The sequence below is a fragment of the Nipponia nippon genome, unplaced genomic scaffold, assembly GCF_047370975.1.
Source record: "Nipponia nippon isolate SJK-2023a ecotype South Korea unplaced genomic scaffold, ASM4737097v1 scaffold_1, whole genome shotgun sequence".
Lineage (NCBI taxonomy): Eukaryota > Metazoa > Chordata > Aves > Pelecaniformes > Threskiornithidae > Nipponia > Nipponia nippon.
The window spans coordinates 141,808,952-141,825,773 of record NW_028262290.1 but is presented as its reverse complement, the minus strand read 5'-3'; the positions used below and the strand labels follow the sequence as shown (position 1 = coordinate 141,825,773).

Genomic DNA, 16,822 nt, shown 5'->3' with positions numbered 1-16,822 from the left:
TTTACTTGAGAGCGAACGTAGGAGAGATTAAGCAGGACTCCATGATAGGTCATAGAAAGCAGCAGCTGAATGAGAGTCTTCGGCATTATTCGTTTCAGAGCTGGGAATAACACTGCTGATCTGTATGATTCCATGTTGAGCTTTTGGAGAAATTATGACTTTACTTTTTTAAGTTGAATTTGGTGTCTGTTGAGTCCAAAATCTTTAAATATTGAATCCCACTGTGTGCTCTGGGCAGGCCAAGTTTCTTTTCAAGTATGATTTATCTTCAGAAATAATATGAATAAGTCTTCTGTTTCCCTACTCATTGTAAATACAGCAGCTATTCTGCTGGCCACATAGCACCAACAAACATGAGGCATTCTGTTTATGATTTGCTTGAGTTTTCTTCCACCATCCCCATTTATCCTATTTGTTCAATACTTAACAAGATGAATTGTAATCTCTAAAAGATACAAATTTCTGCCACAGGGAATCCTTCTTCCAAGTAAAATTGCAGTTTACAAGAATGAGCTATTTACAATGTAAATTTGCTTTCAGCATTAATAAAGGAGGCCTTTCTATGCAAGATTTTAATACTGGGCAGTTCCAAATTAAATAGCCATGCCAAAATATATGTATTTATGTTTTAGCTGAAAAGTCTTTCCATACCTGTTTCTTTTATCAGGAGTTTTAAAGATTGTCTAGGTTCTTATGACTCAACAGAACATCTATGCCATCATTTCCACAGAAGATAATACTCACAAAATACTACTTTCCTGTTTTTTCCTATTTTTCTTTTTTTCTGTGTGAATTGTGATTGATAAATTAATAAACAATTCTTCACTTTTTTTTCCCCTTTGTTTCATTTGTTGTGCAGGCTTTGTGTGACAATCAGAATGAACATTCTTCAGCTGCTGTAGAAATTGGCGATAGGGAACAGGATATTTTCCGTAGACCTGCTGCTGTGAGAGGAAAACTGAGTGTAGAATTACCAATACACAGAGGTCAAGCTGAAGGTAATGGCATTGTACTATCATGCTCGTTAAAAAAAAAAATACTGACTTCAAGTATTTCAGACTGACAATTTTTTGTTCAGGTGCTACTTAATGTGCCTAAATAGCTGCTTTAGAGATTTCCTCGCTATTCTGAATGACTTTTTTATTATGAGTGTTTTCTTATGCTGTTTTCATTATAGTGGAAATTGGTGAAAAAAGTGTTGGGTTTTTTTTTCCTCCTTCTTTTGTAGAAGAAGCTAGCAGCTCTACCAAAAGATTAATATATATCAATACTATATAAAAATGCATCCTAAATTTGGAAGGGGCCTCACTTCTTTCAATAATATGTAATGTTTATCAGATAATTCTTCAGTGAAGAACTTGTGAACAATTCACTGTATTAAAATTTATGGTAAAATGTTTGATTTCATTTTTTTTAAAAGTCCCTGGTTATCTGTGTAATTTAGCTGTGCAAGAACGTATGGATGCACTTCTACACAAGATAATGGAAGAATACAGTAGGCTGAAAGCACTTCAAACACAGCTGATGAAGGATTGTGAACAGGTAAACTTTTTATAGTATATGAGTATATGAGCATTTACATTTTCTTCGTTGCCTGAATTCCCTCTGGATGAGTGAAGAATGTGTTTGAAATTGTGTTTATGTATCCTGGTTGAGTGGCAGAGCAAGGCAATGATTTGACAAAGTGGGGAAAGCTGCTACCCCTGTCACAGAATCGTGGAATGGCTGAGGTTAGAAGGCACCTCGAGTCTGTCAAATCCAACCCCTTGCACAAAGCAAGGTCAGCTAGAGGAGGTTGCCCAAGACTGTGTCCAGCCAAATTTTGAATATCTCCAAGGATGGAGACTCCACAAGCCTGGTGGGCAACCTTATCTTCTTCAGGGTACACATTCCCAGCTCTCTTAGCCTCTCCTTGTACAACAAGTGCTCCAAGCCCCCCATCTCCTTTGTGACCCTTTGTTGGACTCATGCCAGTATATCCATTTTTCTCTTATACTGGGAGTGCAGCACGGGACCCAGCATTTCAGGTGTGTCTCACTAATGCTGAGTAGAGAGGAAGGATCACCTCCCTTGACCTGATGGCAAACGCTCATCCTAATGCAGTTGAAGAGGCTGTTGGACTTGTGTCATAATGGCACATTGCTGGTTCCTGTTCAATGTGGTGCCCACCAAGGACTCCAGGTTCTTTTCTGCAAAGCTGCTTTCCAGCTGGTTGGTCCTCTGCATGCACTGGTGCACAGGGCTCTTCCTCTCTAGGTTGCAGGACTTGGCATTTGCCTTTGTTGAACTTCATGAGGCTCCTCTCAGCCCATTTTTCTGGCCTGTTGAGGTCTCTTGAAACAGCAGCACAACCATCTAGTGTATCAACTGCTCCTCCCAGTTTTGTACAGTCTGCAAACCTGCTGAGGGTGCACTCTTGTCCCATCATCCAGGACATTAATGAAAAGGTTAAACAGTATTGGCTCTGGTATTGACTCATTAGGTACACCACTAGTTATTGGCTTCCAGCTGGACTTTGTGCCACCAGTCACAACCTTTTGAGCCCAGCAGTTCAGCCAGTTTTCAGTCGGCCTCACCGTCCCATTCTTCATCAGTTTGTCTATGGGCATGTAATGGCAGGTGGTGCCAAAAGGTTTGTCAGGTATGATTTCCCCTTCATAAATCCATACAGACTACTCCCAAATGGAGTATCTTCTTGGCTTTATGTGTCTGGAAAAGGTTTCCAGAATTATTTTCTCTGTCACCTTCCCAGAGATCAAAGTGAGGTTGACTTGCCTGTAGTTCCTCAAATCTTTCTTCTTTCTCTTTTTGAAGAGATTGCTTTTATCTACTCCTCAGAAACCTCCCTCAATCACCATGACCTTTGAAAGATAATTGAGAATGGCCTCGCAATAACATAGGCGAGCTCCCTCAGCACTCCTTGGTGTATCCTACCAAGCACCACCAAATTGTTCATGTCCAGTTTGTTACCTAACCTGATCCTGCCCCACCAAGGTTGTCTCCCTTGCTTCAAACTTTTGCATTCATCTCAGGGGCCTGGGATTCCTAAAGAAAGATTTTCATCAGTAAATTTGGAGTTAGGTATTTCCATGTATTAAATAGAGTACTCTAACCAATTATGTCTAGAGATGGTTGCAGGTCACGTGTAGTGATGAATATTGCCATGATTTAACCCCAGCCAGCAACTAAGCACCACGCAGCCACTGCACTCATTCCCTACCAATGGGATGGGGGAATCCCCAGAATCAGAAGAGTAAAAGTGAGAAAACTCATGGGTTGAGATAAAGACAGTTTAATAGGTAAAGCAAAAGCTGCACATGCAGGCAAAGCAAATCAAGGAATTCATTCCCTACTTCCCATCGGCAGGCAGGTGTTCAGCCATCCCCAGGAAAGCAGGGCTCCATCACATGTAACCGTTACTTGGGAAGACCAAACGGCATCACTCTGTATGTCCCCCCCTTCCTTCTTCTCCCCCCAGCTTTATATGCTGAGCATGATGTCATATGGTATGGAATAGCCCTTTGGCCAGTCTGGGTCAGCTGTCCTGGCTGTGCTCCCTCCCAGCTTCTTGTGCGCCTGGCAGAGCATGGAAAGTTAAAAAGTCCTTGACTAATGTAAACTCTACTCAGCAACAACTAAACTGCATCCAACTCTGGAGTCCTCAGCACAGGAAAGACATGGACCTGTTGGAGCGGGTCCAGAGGAGGGCCACAGAAATGATCAGAGGGATCGAACACCTCTCCTATGAGGAAAGGCTGAGAGAATTGGGGTTATTCAGCCTGGAGAAGAGAAGGCTTTGGGGAGACCTTACTGCAGCCTTTCAATACTTAAAGGGGGCTTACAAGAAAGATGAGGATAGTCTTTTTAGCAGGGCCTGCTGCGACAGGACGAGGGGTAATGCTTTCAAACAAAAAGAGGGTAGATTTAGACTGAACACATGGAAAAAAATTTTCACAATGAGGGTGGTGAAACACTGGAACAGGTTGCCCAGAGAGGTGGTAGATGCCCCATCCTTGGAAACATTCAAGGCCAGGCTGGATGGGGCTCTGAGCAACCTGATCTAGTTGAAGATGTCCCTGCCCATTGCAGGGGGGATGGACTAGATGACCTTTAAAGGTCCCTTCCATCCCAAAGCATTCTATGATTCTAAAACATTTGTGTGTTATCACCATTATTCTCATACTAAATCCAAAACGCAGCACTATACCAGTTACTAAGAAGAAAATTAACTCTATCCCAGCTGAAACCAGTGCATTCTCCACCCCTTATTCCATACCATTTATGTCATGCTCAGGTCCCACACTATCCAATACATCCTCATTAACATCCCCCCCCAACTCTATCCAAGCTGAAACCAGGACAAATATACATGTACAAAAAAATACTTGTATGTGAAAATTGCATCATGGGCCCAAGGAGGGTATTAATGTCTTCCTCTCCTTCTTGGAGTCAGAGGAATTATAACTTAACAGTTTATATCCAGAGAGAGGAGTTTGAGGTTTATAGTGGGCGTTCTGCACAGGCTGAACAACTAGCTATAAATGTATATTTGGCCATTCAGACTGTAAAATTAAACACATTGTTACACTGGTTACACTCTCTTATGCATTGGCCGCCAACCTTTCTTATATGTTTATAATCACAGTTAATATTTTTTGCATTATTGCTAGACAAATTGTTGTCATTTGTATTTACTTGATTATTTTTTAGGTCAAAGAACCATGGCTGCTATCTTCAGAAAGAAAGAAAGAAGAGGAACCTAGCCATCTAGAAACAAGAAAGGAATGTCTGCAGACCCCTTCACAGGGTCTAATGGGTAAAAAGATTCATATGCTGTTTTTAATGTATGTATATTCAGAGAGACAGAGAAGACAATGACTTTAAATTTTAACTGATTCATAGCTTACTACAACTTGAAGCACATAAGATATTTTTGCAGATTTTGCAGTGTGATGCTCTAATTTTCTTAAATCTCTGAAATATTTTGGAATTATATTCTGTGAAAGAGTTCTGGTTTAGTCTTTTTCAGTTTTCCACAGTTAAAGTTCTCTTACCCATATCACGTATAGTTTTGCAAAATGAAAGATTAAGTTATAATTATTTGTTACAGAAAAGTAATTCATATGATATCAGAAGAAATTTTTAACTACAGTAATTATTCAGTCCATCGCTGCTAATAACTTGGGAGAGAGTTAATTTAGACTAATGTAATTTCCCCCCCCCCCCCCCCTTCAAATAACTTACATATAGATCCTAAGATTCAAGAATACTGTTCGAAGGAGATAGGAAACCTTAAAACACAACTTGAAGAACAGCATGCTCAAGAACTGGAACACCTCCGGTCCTATTTCCAACAGCAGCTGAAAGAAAGTGAAGAGCGGTACACTACAGAGATTGTCCATCTGCAGGATAAGCTTCAGAGTGCTGGGGCATCCTCTGACCACATGAGGTATTAATTGGTTCTTTAATGCTTATAACTTTGCACTGTGTACAAAAAGAAGTATTTCAAATAACCATTCCTGTAAAGCTACGTGTTTTACTTCGAAATTTGAGAAATTCTTCATAAACATATTACTCTTATGTTGTTCTGTTCCTTCAAGAGTTGTTAAGAGTGTTAGGAAGAAATGATACAAACATGGCAAACTAAGTAGTGCAGCATTTAGAATTTATTACATTTTTATAGTTAACAGAGGAAGATTTGATAATTGGGATAATGCGTAACTATCATTTCATATATATGAGCTTTTTAGCAGTAATTTCAAAACTTCCAACTCAACAGACCACTTTTAACCCTCAAAAGTCCAGGCAATATGCTTTACATCTAAAGACACCTCGTGTAGCATAGTTGCATGAAATTGATGATTTTCTGGAATGATATGTAGCAATAAAGTTTGTGGGAGAGTTGAGGTCCACTTAACATGTTCTGGCTTTTACCAAGTCATGGACCATGGGACATAGTCATCAGCCTCCTCCTGGGCCTGACCATTGTGGCCTTTCAAACCTGAAAGAGGTACAAGTGTCTTGGGGGATCCTGACAACTGTGGAGCCTTCTGTTCCCCAATTCCTTCGCTGTCTCCTTGGATGTGTTCAAGGAGTGGTGGGTGCTTTTGATTGTGCTCTGTTCAGTGTCATCTCTGGTTTCCTGTTCTTCCATTTTTGACCCTCATATTCCTTCCTTTTGTTTCATTTACTATACCACATATTCACTCAGTTTCTCTGCATTTTTCTTTTATCTGAATCTCTCTTCTGTGAGAGAGAACTATGAGGGTTTGTCAGTCAGACCAGTGCCCAACTGTAAAAAGGAAATGGGTAGACACAGTGGCAATAGGAAATGCTACTAAGAAAAGGGGGAAATTGTCTAGATGTTTCTGGGAATTGTTAAATATTTGATATACTTACCACAGTACTCTCTTAAAAAGCAAAAGAACCATGGTAGGACAAATCCTTAGAAGCTGAATGAAATGAAGATAAAAGTGTTTTCCTTCAACCATGACCCATCAGAACCCAAACATCTGTTTTTCCCTTATTGTTTGATCACAGCCTTTTCTCAGCCATCTGTGTTTTTCTAACTTTGAAACAGTTTTCCTTTCATTCCTTAAAATATGTTTCTAGTCTTGGAAATGGCAAGTAAAATAACCAATTTTTTTCCTCATATGAATGAATACTTGCATATACTCGTTTTGAGGTGAATAAGAGGTCCAAGTTCTGCAAATGTTTATGCATCTGTAAGACTGAGGCTTTATATCATTGTTTTCCACTATCTGCCTTGTAGAATCAGTACACATTTATTAGCCTGAGCTCAGTTTTAAGGGACTGTGTGGCTTCTTAATCAATCACTTTTTAAGCCTTTAAAAAAAAAAAAAACAACATACAAGCTACGAGCATTCTCAAAATGCATTTTGTGAAACTCTATACTGCTGTATAAGTGTTGGCCGGGACAAGTTATAAATATTCACATACGATTTCTAAATTATTTTTAAATGGGTAGTTAGTGTTCTGATTTCGTCCATGATAACTATTCACCTAAAATACTCAAAACTCATTTTACATATGTTTAACGAGCATTTAGAATGATTATCAGTATTTATAAGCTAAAAGGGTAGAGAAAAAATTTCCCATGAAGATTTGCATTCTCTTAGCTTTCATACCTGAAGTTCAGGTTTTAAACATTAAAATAAAACTGGAGTTTTACAGGCAAAGTTCCTAGATCAGTACATAAATTGGTTTCTAATAACCCAGTATGGAGTTCTGTCTCATTACATCTCAAGCCTGAAGATGAGTGTCTTTAATGGTGTAGTCAGTAACCTATGGAATGATCTGTTACGTACTCAGTCTCCATACCTGGTTTGTTGCTGCATCATTTAAACTAAGATCTAAGTAGGAGTATAGCTGTGGCCAAGCCTAGGAATTTTTTGGGACATTTTCTTCTGGTCATATATCCTATTGCAACATCGGAAAAGGAAAAAAAAAAAACTGGAAATAATTGTTACTGTTCATTAATCAAATTAAACATGAATGCTAAATGTAATGGGTTACTTTTTGGAGTTAAAAATATCACAAGTTTTTTTTAAATTACCATTCTGGACTCCATTTCAGGGTTATCTAAACCAGCTCTCAGATCTGAGCAAAAGAAGCTTCATGGTCTCTGTAAAACCCCAGTGTAGTCTCACAAGTCTCACAGACAATAAACTTACCTTCTAACTTAATCTATTTTGTACCCTGTCTTTTAGCGGGGGATTCATGTCTTTGTGGTAGCAGATCACAAATACTAGAGGAGATTTTTTTTTTTTTTTAGGTTAGTTTGATACTGTTACTCTTATCCTTTTGGCAGTGTTAAATCTTTCTCAAAATGTAGTAAAAGGGGAGCTAGAGTTTTTGGTGGTATGTGGTGGTGGTTTGGTTTTACTGATTTATAGCACTCTGAATATATAGAGCCGTTCTGTTGGAAAAGACAGTCTCTGAATAAGTTTCAGCATGTTGTTATCTAAATATAAAATGAATCATGTTGGATTTCTTACTGTTTTCATGTGTATGTCTCATCTATGTAACACAAGAAAGCAAGCGGTGCATCTGTTGATAAGCATCAATTTAAGAGTATCAAAATAAATATAAACATGTTCTAGGTGTTTTTGTGGCTTCATACACATTAGCCATTCTGGTTTCTCTCATATCCTTATGATTCAAACAGATGCTTTTGTCTTCATCTTAACTACATATAGTTATTGAGGACAAAATATTTTCAGGTAGCTTTAGAAGTAAATTGTTTGTGAGGTCCTTGGCAAAACTGATGTTAAGATGTGTTACTTTGAGAGGAAGAGCTAGCGTTTGGAAGGCAGATGAATTATAAAGACAAGTATATGAAATTAATGGCATGGGAAAAGGTGTGTTCTGAAGAAAATATTTGCAGTTATTGGTCTTTAAATATATATAATGTATATGTATATTCATATAATGCATATTTGAATAGAGAAAAAATAAGGTATATTGAAATATTGATATTTTTTTTTTAATTTTTTTTTTTAATTTCTCCCCTTTGCTTCTTTTACCTTTTTAGTGTATCCACAGATTCACAAATAAAGCTAAAAAGAGTCTTCAGGGAAGTGAAGTGCACTGAAAATCTTCATCAGCAAAGAACAGATGAAGCACTGGAGGTATATAACTCAGTTGACAGCTAATACACATTTGGTCAATACAATTTAGATGCTTTGGGTTCTAAGATGAAATCGAAATATGGACTAGTATTTGGTAGTAGTAAATTAATTATCATATTAGTACTATGCTATACTATTAGATGGTCCATGTTAGAGGAAAAAGATTTAAATTTTGCTGAAAAACATTTCTGGAAATTATGAACAATAAAACTTGCTTTATTGGTGCTGGGGTTTAATTTTTTTTTTTTTTAATTTCTTTGAAACAAGACATTTGGTTTAAGCTACTTCTTACTAAAGTGGAAAAAAATTAGTGTTCAAATTCTGGGATTTCTTCAGGAGTCTTTTAAAATATTGTGACTTTTCTTTAAACACTAGTTATGGAAGAATAGTGATTTAAGTGAAATCCTAGTACTTTTTAAGTAGAGACTGCACAATTTTTAGAAGAAATTTTGAAAAAGTAATCCAAAAGATCTTAGAAACCAAATGCAAATGGAAAAAGCTCCATACATTCCTCCCATAGTACTGCTGGAAACCTGGCTCAACAATTCTGCTTTTTCAAAAATAATTATGCTGGTTTGTACTGTGATCCTGTGCTTTCTTACCTGTTTTCTCTGAATTTGACAGTTCAAATAGCGCTGCAAGAACAGTTGTTGCAAACTCAACTTTTAAAAATAATTTTGAAGCAGAAACAAGGCAAAGTCCTTTACCCCGTTTTTTTATGTTGTGGTACAAAATTATGTGATGTCCATGAAATAAAGATAACCTAATTGAGGAAAAAAAATCTGTCAGGTTGAAACTTTTACAATTAATGAAATAAAAGCACAAATACATGATCTGAGATTTCATGTTTTTCTTACAGCTTGCTAGTGAAACTGAAATGCAGAACAATCTGGATGTTGTTCAATTACTAGAAAAACAGTACCAAGAAAGATTAGAAGAAGAAATAGCAAAGGTATTATTTTTATTTTGTTATTTTAAAATATGTTTTAAAATACTGTCACTTTCATTTGCCATTTCTGATAATTCAGACAGTTGCAATAGCATATGCTAACTTTTGATTTACAAGGAATTGTTTCATTCTAAATCTGAAAGTGGAAAGTCTTAAAAAAAAAATCTGAAACATTTTGGGTTTTTTTTTTAGTTCTCTCTCCTGTTCCTAACTGATAATTTCTGTTCATGTAGGGGGGCGGGGGTGGTGTTTTGCTTTAATACTTCAAAGGAAATAGACAACATGCAACCATACACTTGACACTAGAATTTATTTAGAAAATCTGGAGGCTTAGAGAGTGGATTTCTTGCTACTTTAGGCTTAACAGCTGCTCAGTTAAAAAGATTTTGCACTTAACAGTTTCACACTATTTTCTGATCATATTTTATTGTGCATTTTAATATATTGTGTAAAATGCATAGTTTTTATTTGGATCTGGTGACTTTCTCTAAAACATGAGAAGTAAAATTAAGGTTTTTATAGGTAGAATATATTTAGTTGTTTGTGGATTTACTTAAGTTTGACTTCCAAAAAATTTTTCACTTCTTTGCAGAATGAAAAATTATCTCTGCTTTTATTATATCATGGCATAAATAAAAATCAAATTAACATAAATTAAAAAGTGGAAAAAAAAATAAAGGAATGCTTCTTAAAAAGGTTTGCAATCTGAGTTAGGAAGAATGTTATAGCCAGCACTAGAGGATGACATTAATTTAAGTAATCCATGTTTCTCAGGTAAAAGTTCCGTTTCTCTCCTCTCCTGCCCTTTATGGGAAAGCAAAGTACACGACTGGCTAGCGTTTAGTTAAGGGCTGTTTAAGTTCAAAAGACAAACTCACATTTTCTGGAAAGGAAGAGTTAGGTGTTTTCTTTTCAAGTGTAACACTTCTGTATTTATTATACTATTTTTTTCCATGTTTTTTGTAGCTTATGCTATAACTGGCTGTATTCTAAATCTAGAAAAGAACTGCTCACATGATTGGAAAAGGGGTTTATTTGTATTAGGAGGAGATGCTTAGCAATACAAAAGTTACCAGCCTGTTGTAACTGAAACTGCAGCTGTTTAATGCCCATAGAAGTTTCTTTCTAGTCAAATAAAATTCCTGTGCAGAGTATCAAGCATACGGCACTGCTGTCTTTATACAGCCCAAAATTCCATGTCAGTGAAATGTTTGCAAAGGATGCTTGGTTAGATAGAGGAACCTGAGCACAGCTGCACTTATGTCAATATGCCAAGGCTTTTTACAGTCACCTTATAGAATTATAGATTGATAAGATGTCTATGTTCTTTTGCCTTTCTGTTTTCTTCTGTTAAAAAAAAATACAAAATAAAATCATAGTTTGGAACTTTTAGTACTTTTATTTATATTACTGATGGTCAGCAATGAGATTTCTTCAGCAACAGGAGATGCTGTGAAGCATAAACTAATACAGATTTTTTCTTATTTATTCAGGTAATAGTGTCAATGAGTGTAGCATTTGCCAAACAGACTGAATTGTCAAGAATTGCTAGGCAGAAGGAAGAAGAAGCACAAACACAGATTGTACATCAACAGGGAATGCATTTTGAAATTAAAAAGCAATGTAGTGAAGAAGAGGTTGACGGCACTCTTAGAAAAGCAACAGAAAAAGGCAGTAAGCATGAAGAAGAATTGAAATCACTTTGCAAGGAGCTCACTGAAGAGTCTGGTGAGATCAACTCACTTGGAGAACAGCTTCATTCTAATAGGGGGGCTGGTTGCATATTAGGACAGACCACAGATGAATCAGTGATTTCTGAAGAAATTTTTTCCCATGTCAAAGGACTTACGGCGGAAGAAACACTGGTAAGCATAAAAAAAAAATTGGCAGTGTGTAAGACCATATCTGAATAATCTTTCCAGCGGATTTACAGTTCATTTGAATGAGAAAACTGCAAAGAAAGAAATTAAGAGGAAAATTCCATTTAAATATTGCCCTTTCCCTTTCAAAGGGGTGACAACTTTAGACCTAAATTACCTACTCTGATTTCTTGTGTTCTACCTGACTATCATAGCATTATGCTATGCTGTGAGGAGATGAATGTAGCATTGGTTACATGAAAATAGATTATTTCATAGATAAAACTGTATTGCAGGCAATAAATTGTATAAAGACTTTTTGTAAACTAGGTTATATTCTAGTGTTTTTACAAGGAACAGGTTAAAAATAGTGTTTAAAGAGTTTGAGTTCCTTATGATAAAGGATATCAGCTGAACACAAAAATTACAAAAGTAATATGTAAAATATGTGCCTAGCATTTCACGAACATGGGGTAGGGGGTAAGGTATGGAATAAATATGAAAAAAAGCAGTCATAAATTTTGACTCCACAATTTCATCCCAAGTTTATTTTTTTTTATTAAATTTGGCACTAGTTGAAGCAAAAATTACACTTTCAAATTTGTGTAACAGTTAAATATTCCGATCTTGTATTATCTTGATAGTGAATAAACTGTAATATTCCTGTTTGTATGATACTGCTCCCTCAAACTTCTCCTGTTGTACACACACACACTCAAACACGTGTGTCTGCCACTGCATTTTCCGTTGAGATCCCCGCCAGCTAAAAAGCATAAGAGTTAACACTGTTCACAGTTATTTTAAAAAACTTGTCTTTTAAATGGAGAATAATTCTAAGCCTGGACCTTCCAAGAAGCAGGCAACAAGATAATGCTTTTGTGATAGCTACTTTAATTTGTGAAAGTATTTTCTAAAATTTATTTAAATATTTACTAGAAACTGTCATTGAACGTAAAATGCTAAAATAGTTCCGTTATTTCAGCGCTACAGTGAGATGATGGCATCAGACACAGAAACATCAAGTCAACTGTTGTTATATGAGGAACGTTTGGAAGACATGCGACAGGAGCTAGTACGGCAATATCAGGAACATCAGCAGGCAACAGAATTATTGAGACAAGGGCACATGCAGCAAATGGAACGTCAAAAAGAAAATCAAGAGCAACTCTTAGCAGAGCTTGAGAGTCTTAAGGTGCAATTAGCTGAGGTAATACGGGGTTTGACTCAATGAGTTAACATGGGTTAACAAAGGGACATCACCAGGCAGATATACATTTATTTCTTCTTGTATCTCTCTGTATATCGAGAGACACGCATGTATTTACTACATGCATGCACACACACATATCTATTTGTGTATGTATATATACAAACACGTATGTGCATATAGGTATAAAAGGCATATTTCTTTAATCAGAGCTCAGTCAGTGATGAATCAATTTAGACTTCTGTAAACCTGCAGAAAGCCTGCAGTGCTGCAGAGCAGCCAGAAGAGTGAGTGAGTGAGTGCAGATGTATTGTAAACCATGCCATCTTCCAGATACATGGTCCTGTGCAGGATGCAGGCTAGCATCTATTTACATCAAGGAAGGCACTAGCCGTGGCTAGAAATACTATAGAATTCATTTTTCCTCATCCCTGCTTAAGGTCTGAACTTGAACAGTATAGGTGGTTTCCTGCAACAATGTGTTTTGGCTTCTTTTCTTCCCCCCACCCCCCAGTCGTGGGGGATGAAGTCCTTACTGACTGTTGGAATGAAACAAAATCTGTGGGGTTTGGTGGGAAACACCACTGTTTCTTTGCCTTTTTAAACTTAGCTTGCTGTCACTCTGCATCTATTCAAAGCCTATAGTGGGTATGTTCATTAATTTATCCTAATAATTAAGTCTTCAAAAATAATGTCTTTTATAGAATTGTCTTCAAGGATCCCTTCCCTTGAAAGGCAAAGTAAACAGAATCCAGAAGAATTTGTCTTGCTCTGATTTAATTTCCACAATGTAACTTTACAGAAATGCACATGGAAATAGTAATCAGTGAATTCCAAAATTCTTTGATTTCACTGTGGAGTGTGCTTTAGGTTCCTTCAGACCTTATCCAAACCTGGTTCTGTTCTGTTTAAGTTTGGGCTTAAGGAGCTGGGGAATCTAGAGTCAGTCACTTGTATCCTAGGTGTCTTTTCCAGCAATGTCAAGTGTCTGTTTCTCCTAGCTGCTTTGTAGGTGTCTTTCTATCATTTATCCTGATAATCTTTCCTTTCAATATATACGTCCTTTCTCCTTTTACCTTTTTGTCAATTTGCAACTGTATCTTTCATTAGGGGTTGCAAATTCCTGAAACTGATGAAAAATATTAAGTAGAACTTATGCCGCTGGCTTTTCTCCAGTTTTTAACGCCAAGGATGGTTTATCTGTAAGAACAACATAGGAATGCATGCATTGCATTTAAGCCATGAACACTTCTAGCTCTTCTAAAAGAGTGTGTAGGCTTTTTATAAAAATTATTTATTTTCATATTTTTTTCTTGTGCAAAACATACTATAGCATGTAATATTGGAAATTAACCTCCCAGTTTGCGTTGTAACCACCATGTTTCATAAAGAGCGTACAAATTGTATGAAAATCTTGAAGAAGGTGTAAGATACCAAAAGTATTAGCTGTATTCTGTTCTGGAAAGCTTTCAGTGTCTTTGTAACCATTTAGGGAAGTGGACTGAAATTTCATTGTGCAAAATATGTAAAAAATGTGAAGTGACAGAACTCACTAATACTCAGAAGCTTAAAAAATTGTATGTGCCTCTATAACGCTTCTTCCTTAGCGTGTCTCAATGGAGAATGACAGCCTGTTTGCAGAGAGAGAGAGAATGCTTTTAGAAGAGCTGGAATCATTAAAACAATATTCTGTACCCGGAAAAGAGAGGCTGTTTTGCGAGCTACAAAACAACAGCACACAAACAGAGGTAAATATGGACTTTGACTTACTTGGCAGCTGTGGCATGTAAAACCAGTAAGATTCCTTTTTGCTGCTACTCTTTTTATGTAATATATTTTCCTAAAAGATGTTGGTTATTGCTTAAACAGAGCAGGTTTAAGAATCAAGAGGTGGTACTGGTAGATACAGTCTTTTACTTCAGGTAAGCAGAAGATAGTTTAATAGCTTGAAGGTGGGGATTATTGCTATAGCTACTTGCTCAGGTGAACTCACATTTTCATACTGCTGTAGCAACACCCAACAGAAAGTACAAAGACTGTTTAATCAGCATAGCAAAGTTCTTTCTAATAGGTCCTGCCTTGGATTTCCTGATTTGTTTTTATTTATGTTTTTGTTAATTTTTCCACGTAGTAAAAGTATTTCTTGATTTGTACTTCTTGGTGCAGAAATTTTAGTAACAAAACACAACTAATTTAGGTTTTAAATTTCATGTTCTACTGTGTATAAGAAGAATATGTTTATTCGGACATGACAGGATTTCTGTCCTTTTTATCTTCTCTCCCTCTGCAAAAACTTACACAGAATGAAAATGAAAACCAAAGCGATGTGAGAGAGCAGATCTTTGAGGATGAAGATGGAGGAAGAAAGCCTGATGAAACATCTTCAGCTCTTCTTTCTAAAGAAAGGTGCTTAGAACTGTTAAGAAAACATAATTTTTTAAAAAATCTTGAGAATCATGTTCTTGTTGTTAAATTAATAATATTTATAAGCTTTATTCTGACCAATGATAATGGCATTTCTTAATCCAGATAACCATACTTGTAAGTTTACATGCTTTAGATTAAACAATGTCTTATTTTTTTATAAAGCCTAACAATGTAATGGTATAGAGGATGTGACAAATCTTAACCTATTTTACTATATCTTTCATATCACACACATATAGAATCATATACATCATTTATACACATGTGTATTTGTATACCCATTGTATGTAGAGATAAGAAATATATAGATTTTTTAATAAATTATATTCATATAATTGTTGTATATGATAATCCCTTTTGACTATTGTGTAACTTTTTTGATCTGTGTAGATGAACAATCTTTTTAACTGTCACTTTGAGAGAAGAGTAAGTTTATAATGAATCCCGGGCAAATGTAGACCTCTGTTTTAAAAGTATAACTAGATAAAATACCAAGATAAAAGTACAAGTATTGATAAATAGTTTGACTTTTTACATATTTTGTAAAAAGAACTGACTTTTAACACAAATGTGCTTTTAATATTTATGTATATGATGTGGGTTTTAGTCTTAAAAAAGAAATCTTAATTTTACTGTTTCAGCTGCAAATCTTTCCTGGTTGCAAGGGTGTATAAGGAATAAAAACCACTTTAAAAGCACGGGAAAATCAAAGGACTGATTAGTTTCTGTCCTGCAGGCATGTTTTTCAGAAGGCTAATGAGAAACTCATGAAGATTCTTTTAGAAGTTGTGAAGACAACTGTGGCCATGGAGGAGACAATTGGTTGCCATGTTCTCGGGTTACTGGATCGGTCTGGGAAAGTCCAGCCTTCCAAACCAGCTGGATGGGACACAGAGCCAGAGGAGTCAGTAAAACCGTGTATTCGTGTGGGATATGAAAAAGGTACTGCTTGTATGGTTTTCTATTTCATAACAAGTAGCATTTGCATACTTTTATTATATATTTAAATAACCTTAGTTTTGAAATTTTAATTAAAAATAAACTTTTTTTAAAAAACTATGTCATTTGAATGCATATGACATCTTTGCTTAAGAGATAACATTTCAGAAGTTGTATGGGTTATGCCCCAAACCACTTATCTAGGGTCCTGTTGTAAAGCCTGCAACAGAATGGGAAAGTATTTGAGAAATACAAAAATAAATATGTTCCTGTTGAAGGAGGCGAAGAGAAAGAGAATGAAACATAGCTCCATGGCATCTTGCACCAACTTGACACCTTCCTCTATGGGTGGGGAATGGGAACTGGTGTCAAAGGCCATATCTCTACTAGTACACTTAATGTACGTAGGGATGTTGCTGGTCACTCTGGCCAGGTGGCATGGGACAGCCGGTATACATGTTTGTGGACTTTCTTAGCCTCCTAAAGAGGATGGTTGCACGCAGCCTTTTGGAAACAGTTCCAGGAACTTTCCAACTGCCAAACCTTGCCCATCAGCTGTTTGAAGGAGTGCTAGTTGGCACAAGCCTAAAGGAGCATTTTAACATCGTGGTTAATAGCTTACCAGTGTCTTAAGAACTCCCCCAGGCTCTGTTTAATTTCCTGTGATTGTACTAAGATAGTGTCCATTCATTTCTCTTTTGGGCAAGAACAGGTGCTCTGTCATATTGCCATTTTGGTACCCATGGTACAGAAGCCACCATAAGGATGTGTACGTTCACCCTGGGTCTTA

The 16,822-nt window shown here is 36.5% G+C and overlaps 1 protein-coding gene across 13 annotated transcripts in view; it reads left to right on the top strand.

Moving 5' to 3' along the window:
* The window catches only part of AKAP9 (A-kinase anchoring protein 9), a 119,632-nt gene that overhangs the window by 51,449 nt on the left and 51,361 nt on the right, over positions 1-16,822 (top strand). For 10 of the 13 annotated variants that reach the window (XR_015708309.1, XM_087775190.1, XM_087775163.1 and 7 more), the window contains 11 exons: positions 860-998; positions 1,421-1,542; positions 4,711-4,816; positions 5,251-5,449; positions 8,555-8,651; positions 9,511-9,603; positions 11,094-11,465; positions 12,442-12,666; positions 14,274-14,414; positions 14,969-15,072; positions 15,830-16,035. Coding sequence is in view for 12 of the 13 variants with exons in the window: in XM_087775190.1 (XP_087631316.1) it covers positions 860-998; positions 1,421-1,542; positions 4,711-4,816; positions 5,251-5,449; positions 8,555-8,651; positions 9,511-9,603; positions 11,094-11,465; positions 12,442-12,666; positions 14,274-14,414; positions 14,969-15,072; positions 15,830-16,035 (1,804 nt within the window). In the remaining variant the exon portion in view is untranslated. The remainder of the gene's footprint in view (positions 1-859; positions 999-1,420; positions 1,543-4,710; positions 4,817-5,250; positions 5,450-8,554; positions 8,652-9,510; positions 9,604-11,093; positions 11,466-12,441; positions 12,667-14,273; positions 14,415-14,968; positions 15,073-15,829; positions 16,036-16,822) is intronic. The other 3 variants (XM_087775168.1, XM_087775176.1, XM_087775132.1) reach the window with 1 other exon arrangement.